Source organism: Cheilinus undulatus, linkage group 3 (genome assembly GCF_018320785.1).
Source record: "Cheilinus undulatus linkage group 3, ASM1832078v1, whole genome shotgun sequence".
Taxonomy (NCBI): Eukaryota; Metazoa; Chordata; class Actinopteri; order Labriformes; family Labridae; genus Cheilinus; species Cheilinus undulatus.
This window is the reverse complement of record NC_054867.1, coordinates 17,678,698-17,692,656: the sequence shown is the minus strand read 5'-3', so window position 1 is coordinate 17,692,656 and position 13,959 is coordinate 17,678,698. Positions and strand designations below refer to the sequence as shown.

The following is a 13,959-nucleotide window of genomic DNA, read 5'->3' as shown; positions in this document are numbered from 1 at the left end:
GTCCCAAATTACTAAACCTACTTTCCAAAATTACCAAACACTCCCTGAAAAATAGCTTTGTGTCAACAGGGACAAAAGATTTAACTAGGCTACACTTTAACATAAAGAAAGTGGACATCTTAGGGAATTTAGAAAGGCAAGGTTGGCTTTTGTTTTAAATAAATCACAAGAATTTGATCACAAGGTAGATTAACAAAAACTATCCGAATATACCTGAATTCACTTATTAATGTCCCAGTCTTATAGTTTACTGTCTGTGGTCAGTTACAGACGTGGAGCTCTGGCTCTCAGGCGGAAAGCTATGGCGGAAAGGTCAGTCTCCATGACAACCGTTGCCGCGTACAGCCTGTAACATACCAGTAGTTAACTTCAGTTATAAACTGAGGTTTCAAAAGTTCAGCTCGTCCGTGTTAACCCGTAAAAGATATTTTAAGGAGGACATGCAGTTCAGTTAGGAATAAGGTATGTTGAAATTCTTTTTTCATTTGCCTTCAACACAAACTTACACGAGTCACAGTAGCAAAGAGGACCTGTGCTAAAACTTTTAGTCTGAAACCAAACACTTGTAGCTGAAGGTAGCAGTGAGCGTGAGCAGCTAGCTTCCTGGATAGCAAGCTGACACTGAAACGATTTTAAATTAACATTTATCTGTCAACCTTTAAACACTGTGTCAAAATATACCGTTGTTTCAACGAGTGATTTTCACCCTACATTAACACTCAGTCAATGAAATTATGATGAAAAATCAGCGGTTCTTCGACGGCCTCTCATCCCTTTTCAGCCACAGGTAAATACTGTTACCGTGTCATTTATAAGTCCTGCTTTATCTACAGACAGGATAAATGTGATATATATTAATTAAATGAATATATGATGTATTACTTAAGTATCAGACTTATCTAATGAGCAAATTAAAGTGAAGACATTACACGAGTTTAAAAATGTTTATTATAACAAGTTATTCATTACATTATTTTAATCTTTACAAACCAGTTTTTCCAGTGTCTGATGTCCAGCCTCACACAGTGGTCTTGAGGTAAAGTGGTCTAAGAAACTTCAGACACAGCCCTGGCTTCCAATGTTGAGCATCTAAACATTTAGTAAAGACACAAAATTCACTGTATGGACAAAAGTATTTGGCTGCCTGACCATTACACCACCAGAGAACTGTATTGATATTGTATTCAAAACTCTTCAGCTATGGAATCAGCAGATTGTGGTGACTTTTACACACAATGCGCCGTAACAGTAGTTGACCCTGGCCCATCATAGTACCATGTTTGACATCACTGAGCTCTTCAGAACAATCCATTTTGTATCCTTAATGTTTGCAAATGCAGGCTACATGGCTAAGTGCTTGATTTTATACACCTGTGGCAATGGGTCCAACTGAAACACCCAAATTCAATAGTTAACATGTGTGGCCAAATACTTTTGTACATATTGTGTAGCTTACTTAATCTATTCTGCTCTGCCGTATCCCACTGTCATCTAACACAGACATTAGCAAACTGACTTTACATACCTATATGTCTTTTAGTACAACTATTGACTAGAAATATTTCACGTATTTATAGCAGCCATAAATATAAAATCTTAGATCAACTTATTGACCAAATCAGCTTGTTTTAGGTGTTCATAAAACTGTACAATGGACCTGTATGATTGCTCCCAGAAACAATAGCAGATTTATTTACATTTTGTAAGTTAGTTGAGGTGGTAGCATAACCTGCACTAAAAGGTAGATTTTCAGTCTGAAACAACAGCTGACACATTGCTGATACAGAATTAAAAAAATATAACATAAAAAACAGAGATAATCTTATTTCAGTAGTAAGTCTAATAAAGGTGGAATATAACTGTGATTTTTTTTTCTTTAATGCACTGAAGAGATTTGGCAAAGAGGTTATTCTTCTGTCCATCAATATGTAGTTTGACCTCAAATACTTGCATCTATGAATAAAATGTTTACCTAACAGAAACAAGTAATTTACCAGACACTCATTTTCTCCTTCATTAATGTTTTAACTGACAAGACAAATAAAGGATGAATTGCAACATCTTTAGAGCTGAACTACCTCTGAAGCTGAAACCAAAATTCATGAATAGATTCACAATGAAAGAAAAGATGATTTACAGTTTCATTATCCTTCTCACAAAATCCACAAGTTATCCCGGTTAAATCTCATATGTAAGAAGTGATGAGATGTATAAAAATAATTTGATATTTTGAAAGTTAATTCCTTAGCTTTAGGTAGTACTGGTGACTTGTTACCTTGTAATAAGATGGCATTTTACCAAGAAATAACATTTCCTGGTTCTTCTTGCCTCTTCATTTGTGTGCTCCTGTAGAATTTATTTCTTTTCAGTTGAGTTGGATAACAATGTACTGATAAAATAGTCATAATAAGCGTATTAGTAAACTGCTTCTTACACACGTTTACACATTCAAGAGTACTTTGTCATGCCATGTTGATCATTTCGTACTCTCAGAAGATGGAAAGGAAAAATTTTCCTTGTTTCGGTATTCTGGTGCCTCAACCACCCAGCAAACCTCCACAGCCCAAACCCACAACTCTGAAGCACAATTTCCCTGTCAGACAACACCCTGTGAAAGATCAGAGGGGCCTCTACTCAGATGTCATCAGTGCACTCAGTTTTCAGGTAAAATCACAATAAGGGCATGCAATTCAACTTTCAAACTCTGACAGATATTTTATGTTTGACTTGTACTAGAACTAAGCATAACTGTTTCTTCAGCAGTCTCATACAGTGGGATCTAAAATCCGGGAGAACACACAGGATAAATCCATTCTTAAATTCAAGGATCACAAAACAACATTATGTGAGATTCTTTATAATATTTTGTTTGTATTCTAGTGCACATGATTGACTTTAAAGAAAACAAAGTTGTCTCAAAATTCTTTTTTTTTCTTGTACTATTTTCCATAACTTTCCATCTTACACACTGGTATGAAGATGCATCCAAGGTCCAGCTGCCATACCAAACTGTTCCTGGGCAAATCCCACGCAAGCTACAGATTGAAAGGTATGTTCCTTTTGTGTTAAACATTTTTTAAAGATGAGGACCCTCCTTCCAGTGCTGTACAAGCTCTCCATTTTTAACCCATCATGTAGCAAGAATATCGCTTGAACATGAGACCAGACTTGAGCTTCTGTCACTTGTTTAAATACCTATTGCAAATTAGCTAGTCAAACAATATCTGGACATTTGTTTATTTAATTGTCTTTCCTTAAGGTTTGTTCAAACTGTTTTATTTTGTTTGTATAGATGCCGAAGGGAGTATCTGAAGTGTGACATAGAACAGCTGCTGCTAGAAAAAGGCATAGACTCTCATCACCTGATAGCAGGTAGCAATGATCCTGTCACTAAAGCAGACAAAACTGGGTCACCCTACCTCCCCCTAGAGGTGAGTATGTTTATAGCTGCAACAATTGCTGTGGCATTTTTGTTCCCTGTTGCAGTTGAACCGCATATTCAAAGCATAACTACATCTCTTAATCTCTCACTTAGATATTTGACAGTGAGGACTGTGACTGCCATACTTCAGATGGATGGCTGGCCCTGTGCAATGCTGATGAAAAACCCTTTCATGGAAAGGCCTTGCTGCCTACAGAAAACTATGTTCCTTCTGGTAAGATGTCCTTAGAAATGTAGTTTCTTAAGAAATACAGGAGCTCTGTGATATGATTTGTGTTCCCTTTTCTCTATTTTGAAGGGAACCATAAAAGCTCCTCACCTGAGTACAGCTGGCATTTTGTTTCGGTTCTTGACTTCAGTAAGGAGAAATGCCAGTATCTTGTTCAGAAGGTTGACCAAAACGCTCACTGGGCAGGTAAAGAGGGGAGTGCTATTTAAACGCAGGCAATATTATCACACTATTTCATCTTTGTGTTCTTCATCGTCTGTTTTTCCATGCTGATCGTGTGTTAAGACTCTCTATTTAACTTTGTTACACAGGGATAAACAACAATGAGGCAGGCACTGAGTACTGGATACCCAGGATCAGGTTGTTGTTCATGGCTGAGGACCCACATATGTTTGTTGAACGGATCCAGTTTGCACTGCATTTGAGGGATAACACTGAAGCTCTAATTCTCTACCACTTGTCTGTGGACTGCATGCCCATCTGGAGTGGAACAGCATCTCTCGACACTGACAGTATAGAGTGTATCAAAAGGAGGACCCTTTCAACACCAAGGCTCAGGCTAAAAAAGTGAGTGTTGAAGTGTTATGTTACTACTGTTATTTTCTTTCTCAGCTGCACATGTTTATGTTAGATCTCTGTGAGTCATAATGTACAGTACATTCAGAAGTATTCGGACCCTCCTTTTTTCAATTTTGTTATGTTGCAGCCTGATGCTACAGTTGAAACAAGTCAATTTTATTCTCATTAACCAACACCCAGTACCCCATAATGACAAAGTGAAAACAGATCTTTAGATTTTTTTTCAAATTTATATTAAAAAAACCCTGAAACATCACATTGACATAAGTATTCATCCCCTTTGCACAAATACTTGAAATTTAGCTCAGGTTCCTCCCATTTCTCTTGTTCCAGAGGAAGTTCCAGAGGGACCACCATCACTACAGCTCTCTACTGATCTGGGCCCATGGCAGAGTGGCTAGACAAAAGCCTTTCAGTGAAAAACATATGGAAGCCCACTTGATTCCACAAAGAGTTTTTTGCAAACTCCTTGTGGGCTTTCATGGGTTTTGCACTGAGGAGAAGCCTCTATTTAGTCACTCTTCCATAAGCCCAGATTGGTAGAGGGCTGTCGTGACCGTTGTTCCTTTGTGACTTTCTCCCACCTCCACACACGATCTCTGGAGCTCTGTCCAAGTGACCATTGGGTGCTTGGTCACCTCTCTCACTAAGGCCCCGATTTCTCAATTTAGCCAGGCGACCAGCCCTTCTAAGAGTCGAGGTTGTGCCAAACCTCTTCCATTTGAGAATTATGAAATCCTTCAGTGCAACATACATTTTTGTATCCTTCCCCAGATCAGTGTATTATAACAATCCTGTCTCTGAGCTCTGCAGGCAGTTCCTTTGACCTCATGGCTTGATTTTTGCTCAGGTATGCATTGTGAGGCCTTCTATAGAGAGGTACAGTATGTGCCTTTCCAAATGATGTCCAGTCAGTTTAATTTAACAATGATGGACTCAAATCAAGGTGTAGAAACATCTCAGCAAAGATCAGGAGAAATGGGAGGCCCCTGAGCTAAATATCAAGTTTTCAGACATTAACATAAGCCTGAAAACTTATGTTGTTGAGAATATTTCATTTTTTGATTTTAATACATTTGCAAAAAAATCTAAAATAATTATTTAACTGAGTGTAGATAAATGAGGAGAAAAAATCCTTTTTTTCAATTGTAGCATCAGGCTGCAACTTAACACAATTGAGTGAACTGAAGGGGTCTGAATACTTTCTGAATGCACTGTAAATCAACTACTTGCTTTACCCAATGACATTTTATGTGCAGTCTGGAAAAGTGTCTTGGAAATTTGGAGAAGGAAGTCAAACTGGAATATGACCGTACAATGAACCGTGTGATCTTTGACAAAGTAGTTAAGAGCCAACCAGAGGATTTCTCACACATCACCCTGCCTCAGAGGGATCCTGAGTATGTACCACAGAAAGGTATATTTGTTATTCTTTAATGCATTAATTTCAAATAGACACTAAAGGTGTGTATGACTAACTAATAAATGATGCCACTGCTTTGCTTTATATATGCACAGGGTCCATTTCAGTTCCTTACTATGACTATAAGAAGAACCAAGCTGCTTTTGTCTTCAGTTACATGCTAAGAGTGCCAGAGGTGATCTGTGTGCTGTCTGTAGTGTTGGTGGAGTGCAACAAAGTAGCAACTATGAAACTGTTTAATGTCACCTCCATGAAACCCCTGCATCTCGACGAGTTTGAAGCCATGCAGTTTCAAGTACAGACTCAGGTATTTTCGTAAAGAAGTTGAATTTCTTCTGCCACTTTCATGTGACTTAAAAAAAGTTTTCATATTTTGAATGGAAGAATTTGACTGCATAGTAGTTTGACTGTCTGGTAAAGATTACCCATATGTAATAGCCTCCAAATTAATACCTCCAATGCACAGCCAAGTGTTCAGCAGGGTTTTTCTGACTTTTTGTTCCTTATGCTTCACTGGAAGATACAAGAAGGGCAAACCGTGCAGACAAAAAGATACAGATGACCGTTTGAAGCCTCAGGTTTCTTTTTCCTCTGCAGATGAACTTGTTTCTAAAAGACACGTGGATAACCACACTGAGTAACAGCATCAGATCCAAGCTTGGCAGGCTGGGCCGGGGCTCATACAATGTCAATGAGTCCTCTTGGGAGATGTACAAGTTTTCCAGGCTGTCCAGACTGATGGCTGTGGTGCGCTTCAAAATGCAGGACTCCTTGCGCTTCCTCATCCAGGATTCACTGGCCAGCCTAAGCCAGCTGCTTTTGGATGCCTGCTTCAGTGTGCTGACATGTCCTCAGGACCTGGTCTGGGGAAACAACCTTAACCACAGCCCATACAAGTAAGATCTTATGCACATAAACAAATCTAATGAAAGATTAATAGACACATGACATTACCTTTGAGCCAGATTGTCATTTTATATTCTTTGGTTGCCATATCTATTTGATGTGGGTGAGACAGAACTGGTTATTTTCCAAATAATTATTACTATGTTGGTTACTACTGCAAATCCACAATTTATATTATATTATTTTATAGTAATAAGTAATTATCTAGTAATTTTGTCTAGAATTAGGTGGTAATTACCTTGTGATAAAATGGCATTTTACTGAGTAATAACTTGGAAATATTGTAATATTAAGGAAGTATTTACCTAATAATAATGTATTAACTATCAATTAATTCCTTGTAATATTGTGGCAGTTCTCCAGTAATTAGATGGATTTTTACTCTAATCTCCTCTAATTTATTTATTTATTTTTAACTAGGAGAACCTTGTTGAGATCAAGTATCTCATTCACAAGAGTGTCCTGGCCAAGACAGGCAGCAGCACTCTGGTAAAATGCAACTTACAAGAAGTTAATTACCACCTTATTCTAAAGAAATTTCTAGATAATTACTTATAACCAAAAAATAAATGGGTAATTAGGGCCCACTAAAATAAAGTTTTACCAATCCTGTAAAACAAGGCCAAAGAAGAACCCTCTGTTCCTGGTGGACTTGGTGCTGGATCAGACTGGGGTTCACTACAGCACACCTCTGGAGAATTTTGAGACATCCATCATTAACCTGTTTGATAAGGGTATTTCGGCGACACATGATGTACCAGGGGTTGAAAAGGTAATGTAACAACTGCATTAGGATGTTAAATTTTTCTATTGTAAGCTTCTTATCATTAATCTTTAAAACCACATGTGTACACTGGTGGCAATGATGTTGAGGATTTGATGACTCTTTTTTCCTATGCCAGCATGTGATGACAAATTTGTTATTCGGTGATGATCTGCTGCTCGAGTCAGTGGGTTTGTGGGAACCAGAAGTGACTGAAATGAGAGAGAAGATCCGCAGTGCTCTGATAAAAGCAGTCATACCTCTCAGGGCTTATGCTGCTGAATACGAGAAACATTTGGAGCTGCACAACTTGGACATAGAAACTTATCTCAAGTAAGTCTGATTAGATTATGTATAAAAATTCTTCCATACACTTTATAAAAATACTGTAGTCAATCTTATGTATATTTTTTGACTCTCTCCTCATCTATCAGAGTAATTTATTTCATTTCTTCCAGGTCCAATATGAGTGCAGAGCTGACATCTCAAATGGTGAGGAAAGAGGCCGAACTACACCTTAAAGACAAGGAAATGATTGAACTCTCCCTGCCAGCCTCAATTATCATTGGTCCATTTACAGTCCGTGTTGAGGCTGTCCGTCAAGCTCTCTCTAACAAAAAAAAGTCATTGGCCAAAACATTGTTGGAACATTTTGTTAAGAAGTTACGTAAACAGGTTGATGATGTAAGTTATTTCTTTAAAAACTGTATCAGTTGTATGGCTAGCACGTATTTGACATTAACTTTAAACTCTGGTAGCTTCCAAAAACTTGCATTATGTTTTTATCTGCTGTGTTTTTGCAGGCTTGTGAAGAGTGTAACATAATTAGTAGAAAACTGCGTGAAAAGCCCAACAGCATTGAGGAACTTACTGAAAAGAGGGAGTGGATGAAACAAATCCCTGGCCTGCTTAAGAATTACAAGGTGAAAAAACAAGATTTGTGCTGTTTATTTCTATCCTCTTTCACATGTTAAATTACTTTGCAGTAATCTGATTAATATTTTTTTCAGGAGCTTATTGGAAAGGTCCTGACAGACTATGATGTATTCGAAGAATTTTTCTATAGTCTGCCTGATGACGATTTTAACAAAAAGTAAGTGCTATTTCATTATTCCAAAAACAAACTGCTTGCGCATATCACTATTTATTAAGAAGCATTTAATCAAATGACACTGAATAAGGTGATGTGGAGAGTTGACATTCTGATTGCACTTGTTACTTCCTTATGCAGATGGACAGCTTTTGCATGGCCACAGAGGATAGTAAACCAGGTGGAAGCAACAGTAGTTCAAAATGCAGAGGATGAGGAGCGCTTCCATAAAATTCAGCTGGCTGATCAAAACAACTTTTTGGAGCATCTGGCCTCCCTAGAGGTGAAGTTAACTTTGTAACCTCATCTTAACAATCTGTAAACCCCCTATAGGCTGACCTTATCCTGTTTTCTCTATACACTTTGAACCATTTCTCTGTATCATCACTGTAAGCTGATATAATGTGCTCTCAAATCAACACAACTATGTCAATAGATGCTAGTTGCTGGGTTTGCAAGCCACTGTGCCATTGACCATGCCCATGAGGTGGCCAACGAGATGAGGCGTACAAGCAAGCAGCTTAAGGAGTGCCAGACATTAGCTCAAACCTACAACAACAGGGAACGTTTGTTTGGTATTCTAGTTACTAATGTAAGTCGAAGAAAAATATTTAAATGATCTATTCAGGATTTTTTTCAACCCAAGAAACTGGACACTGAAACACTTTTGTATTCTTTTTCCTTTGCTAATGTGCATCACAGTATGATCGTCTGCATAAGCTTGTAAAGGACTTCCAGCCTTTCAAAGATCTGTGGACCACTACCTCTGATTGGCTACGTTGGCATGAGAGCTGGCACAGTGACCCGCTGTCCACCATCGACCCCGAGCAGCTTGAGCACCATGTTACAGAAGCCCACAAAACCATGCACAAATGCATCAAACAGTTCAAGGACATTCCTGGTAAGTTACAAATTGATAACAAACCAAAATTAGAAAAGTGAAGTGTAAATATTTGTTCGCTGTTGATTTTTTTCTTGTCCACTTTTTTGTATACATCTCAATAGACTGCCAGATGGTAGCAACTGTCATCCGTGACAAGATTGAGGACTTCCGTCCTTACATTCCTCTGATTCAAGGCCTAAGGAGCCCAGGGATGAAACATCACCACTGGAAGATGCTTTCAGAGCGAACTCAGATAAAAGTCAAGCCCAAAGCCAACCTGACCTTCTCTCACTGCCTGGATCTCGGTCTACAGAACTATGTGGATGACATAGTTCATGTTGGTGAGGTGGCAAGAAAAGAGTACACCATTGAACAGGTACCTTTGGGCAGGACTAAGAATCCAGTGTCTTGTGCATTGATAAACAGAAGATGTCTAATGCCTTTAGTGTGCCTATAGAACTGCACAGATTGAACACAGTCTTAACTCTGAGACTTCTTCCACTCTCATGCAGGCTCTGGAAAAGATGGAGCAAGACTGGTCAACTATACTCTTTGATGTGTTACCCTACAAGGAGTCAGGCACCTACATCTTAAAAAGCCCTGATGAAGCTTCCCAGTTGCTGGATGACCACATAGTCATGACCCAGAGCATGTCCTTCTCTCCTTTTAAAAAGGCCTTTGAAGGAAAAATCAACACCTGGGAGAGCAAGCTCAGAATGACTCAAGTACATAAACAGCCACTTCAACTTTTGTTTCCTTTGTTGGTAAAATGCATTGTCTTATGCTGTGCTACTGCCCTCTTCTGGTGTTTGTAGGACGTGCTTGAGGAGTGGCTGACATGCCAGCGGTCCTGGCTCTACTTGGAGCCAATTTTCAGCTCTGATGATATTAACCAACAGCTGCCTGTGGAAGGAAAAAAATACCAAAAAATGGAACAAAACTGGAGAAGAATAATGAAAAGTGCCTTTGATAATCCAAAGGTTAGATTCTCCACAACACCCAATAGAAATTAATTTCCAATATAACTATAGTGTAAAAATGCAAATTATGACGATGCTGATATGTTTGTAAAAACTCCTAAGTTTGTTTCTTTGGGTTTATATCCAGGTGATTGAGCTGTGTCCAGATCCTGGCCTACTAATCAAACTGAAGGAGTGCAACAGCAAGTTGGAACAGGTGCAAAAGGGTCTCAGTGAATACCTGGAGACAAAACGAGGATCCTTTCCTAGGCAAGCATCACTACTACATCACATTATTCTACATCACATACCCGTCAGAGTTTATGCATTTAGGTTACTTTTTTATACTGCAACCTAACTAGCAATTATTGGCTAATAAACTCATGTTGATTTGTACTGAATAGAGAAGCTATGATACGAAGAAGAAAAAATAAAACAGTGCAGTACAATCCTTCCCTGAAGCAAGATATGGCTAGATTGTTCAACTACAAAAACACTACTGTGTAATTTAAAGTGAATGTTTGTTTGTAGGTTTTACTTCTTGTCGGATGACGAGCTCCTTGAGATTCTGTCCCAAACCAAAGATCCGACTGCTGTGCAGCCACACTTACGCAAATGCTTTGAGAACATTGCACGGGTTTGTTCTGGCTGGTTGTGTCTTCGTTTCTGTAAAATTACTTTGTCAAATAGTACTAAACTATAACATTGTATTCTGCCTCCAACTGAGATTTCTGTTGGTTCTCAGCTTCAGTTCCAGTCAGATCTGCAGATCACTCATATGTACTCCGGAGAGGGGGAGGAGGTAAAGCTGTTTCTGCCAGTTTGGCCTACTGGAAATGTGGAGAACTGGCTCATGGATGTTGAGAGGTCCATGAAGGCCACACTAAGAGATAATATTGAACGCTCGCTTAAAGCCTACTCAGAGGTCTGTAACCCTGTATAACTTGTTTGTGCAATGTCAACTTATAGCAGTTTAACGTGGTAAGTTTATTTTAAGTATGTGCTTTCTCTCTTGACTCTTCAGCACCCTCGTACAGAGTGGGTGTTATCATGGCCTGGCCAAGTAGTCATAGCTGGCTGTCAGGTCTTCTGGACTGCTGAGGTATCTGAAGCCTTGGAGCTGGGAGATTTGGCCAACCGTCTTTATCCCCAACTCCAAACACAGGTGTGAGCTTGATATCAGACTTGTCTTCAAATATTGAAAAAAACACACATTTTTTTATTTATTATTTTTAATGCATTTTTTGAAATTATACATTGTTCTGATAGCCTTAACATTCTCAAATCTGTTTCTGAAGCTGGGGGATCTGGTGCAGCTGGTAAGAGGAGGTCTGTCAAAGATGCAGCGAGCTGTGCTCTCTGCCCTGATCGTCATAGAGGTGCATGCTAAGGATGTTGCAGCCAAACTGGTGGAGCAGGATGTGTCAAGCATCAATGACTTTGAGTGGATAAGCCAGCTTAGGTAATCTTTAGTTTTTGGCCTGTAGTCGTCAGAATCCTTTCACACTTTTCTGAAATACTTTGGGAACAGCATGAGTAAGATACTGTTGTATTCGTAGATATTACTGGGCGAAAGATGACCTGTATATCCGTGCAGTAAATGCAGAGTTTTTGTATGGATATGAGTACCTTGGTAACTCTGGACGTCTGGTTATCACTCCCCTCACTGACAGGTAGTAATTTCCGCTTACATCTACTCTCCATTTTACCTCAATTTCAGATAGCATTTGTAAATACTCTGCTTCCTGCCTTCTTCAGATGCTACTTGACCCTAACAGGAGCTCTGCACCTGAAGTTTGGAGGGGCTCCTGCAGGGCCAGCAGGTACAGGAAAGACAGAAACCACTAAAGACCTGGGAAAGGCTCTGGCTATTCAGACAGTTGTATTTAACTGCTCTGATCAGCTGGATTTCATTGCAATGGGCAAGTTTCTCAAAGGACTGGCCAGGTGAGTAAAGTAAGTGTGAAAGTTTTGGTTTCAAGTTGTTTTTCGTTCGTATATGATACTTTTCTGTTTTCCGTTCTGCAGCTCAGGAGCTTGGGCCTGCTTTGATGAGTTTAATCGTATTGATGTGGAAGTGCTGTCTGTTGTGGCACAGCAGATCACCACCATACAGCAGGCTCAGCAGCAAAGGGTAAGAATGTCACCAAGGATTCACCTGTTGGCACTGGGATTATTAACAGAGAGCATCAGTTAAATTCTGTGCTCAACTACAGGCAGTATTTCCGTTGTGTGTAAATATTTTTCACCTCTTTTCTACTGTCCTCAAGTCACTTTTACCTGTCAAATGTCATTGAGTTAAACAATGGTAAGGTCACTTTCTTAAGGAAGCACAAACACTTGAAAGCATACTTCTATAGTATTGCAGTGACGTAATGGATAACAAAGTTATCTGTATAGGTGCATGGTTTAATATGTTACTCTCTATTAAGGTACAAGTCATGTTTGCACCTATTATATTGTATATTTCATATATTATAAGTAGGGCTGTCAGTATTAATGCATTTATCATGATTAAAAAAGGTCCATAAAACACAATTAATGAAGGTCAATAATTAGGGCAATCTTTGTTTAAAACTGTATTGTTGTATGCTTTATTGTTGCTCCCGGCACAATAAAGCATACAACATATAAGCCACTGCAGCATCTCCCTGCAGCCACAATAATGTGATATGAATACACCACTGTTCCTTAGTGTCTCATTTTAGTAAAAAAAACTCAGAAAGGTAAGTAGACTAGTCAAGTCACCTGCAATTTGTGTTATCAAACAGTATACACTTTAACTGTTCCCTTTTTTTCTCCTCAATCCACAACAAATTCCCCTTTCCATGTCATAATTCAGTCTACCCAAAGTTCCTAATTTCTTTAAAAATAAAAGCAGGTGTGTAACCAAACAGGGAATTGTTTACCCTTAGTTTAAGACAGTAGAAATCCCAAATGAAATATAACAGTTTCAAATGCAAAATAGGGGATTAATAATAATAAAAATATAATCCTTTGACAGCCCTAATTATTTGCTTACAGTAACAGCACAAAAACGATTAACCATTAAAACACATTTATTTGACATGAACTTCCCAGTGTCAGTTGCTAAAAAAAAAAAACATTTATTTATTGTTTTCAAATTCAGAACTTTTTTTTTAATAATAAATTTGACCACCATTGTCTCCACAAAGACTGACACTAATCCATCTCTAAATAAATGTGTGTGTTATGTTTTAGGCAGAGCGTTTTGTGTTCGAAGGATCAGAAATCCCTCTTGTCCCTTCCTGTGCTGTGTTTATCACTATGAATCCAGGATATGCTGGTCGCACTGAACTTCCTGACAATCTCAAGGTTTGAAATAGATCATATAAATTGAGGAACTGTATATCTCTCAGAACCAAAAGATGATGTTCAGCACATGTTTCTTCTCCAGGCCCTGTTTCGTCCAGTGGCCATGATGGTCCCTAACTATGCAATGATTGCTGAGATATCTTTGTACTCATTTGGCTTCAGTGATGCAAAAGTCCTCTCCAAGAAGATCACTACCACATTCAAGCTCTCCTCAGAACAGCTTAGTTCTCAGGTACTGTATGGATTCAGAGGAGGTCTGAATCTGCATTGCTAAATGGGCTATGTGCTCAAGTAACTGGATGGGTATGATATGGAAACAAACAAAAATGACTTATAACAACTTGTACAT

The 13,959-nt window shown here is 38.7% G+C and overlaps 1 protein-coding gene across 1 annotated transcript in view; it reads left to right on the top strand.

Moving 5' to 3' along the window:
• Positions 1-400: 400 nt before the first annotated feature.
• The window catches only part of dnah1 (dynein, axonemal, heavy chain 1), a 40,474-nt gene continuing 26,915 nt past the window's right edge, over positions 401-13,959 (top strand). The window contains exons 1-32 of the mRNA XM_041783910.1: positions 401-462; positions 2,494-2,664; positions 2,761-2,845; positions 2,980-3,049; positions 3,293-3,431; positions 3,536-3,656; positions 3,741-3,857; positions 3,983-4,238; positions 5,510-5,667; positions 5,781-5,980; positions 6,271-6,569; positions 7,201-7,351; positions 7,482-7,675; positions 7,801-8,026; positions 8,146-8,265; positions 8,353-8,435; positions 8,574-8,715; positions 8,869-9,024; positions 9,135-9,333; positions 9,438-9,691; positions 9,828-10,040; positions 10,131-10,295; positions 10,423-10,544; positions 10,806-10,911; positions 11,020-11,199; positions 11,299-11,439; positions 11,573-11,736; positions 11,834-11,947; positions 12,033-12,221; positions 12,303-12,408; positions 13,497-13,610; positions 13,693-13,842. Coding sequence (XP_041639844.1) covers positions 2,497-2,664; positions 2,761-2,845; positions 2,980-3,049; positions 3,293-3,431; positions 3,536-3,656; positions 3,741-3,857; positions 3,983-4,238; positions 5,510-5,667; positions 5,781-5,980; positions 6,271-6,569; positions 7,201-7,351; positions 7,482-7,675; positions 7,801-8,026; positions 8,146-8,265; positions 8,353-8,435; positions 8,574-8,715; positions 8,869-9,024; positions 9,135-9,333; positions 9,438-9,691; positions 9,828-10,040; positions 10,131-10,295; positions 10,423-10,544; positions 10,806-10,911; positions 11,020-11,199; positions 11,299-11,439; positions 11,573-11,736; positions 11,834-11,947; positions 12,033-12,221; positions 12,303-12,408; positions 13,497-13,610; positions 13,693-13,842 — 4,902 coding nt within the window. The 5' untranslated portion in view covers positions 401-462; positions 2,494-2,496. The remainder of the gene's footprint in view (positions 463-2,493; positions 2,665-2,760; positions 2,846-2,979; positions 3,050-3,292; positions 3,432-3,535; positions 3,657-3,740; positions 3,858-3,982; positions 4,239-5,509; positions 5,668-5,780; positions 5,981-6,270; positions 6,570-7,200; positions 7,352-7,481; positions 7,676-7,800; positions 8,027-8,145; positions 8,266-8,352; positions 8,436-8,573; positions 8,716-8,868; positions 9,025-9,134; positions 9,334-9,437; positions 9,692-9,827; positions 10,041-10,130; positions 10,296-10,422; positions 10,545-10,805; positions 10,912-11,019; positions 11,200-11,298; positions 11,440-11,572; positions 11,737-11,833; positions 11,948-12,032; positions 12,222-12,302; positions 12,409-13,496; positions 13,611-13,692; positions 13,843-13,959) is intronic.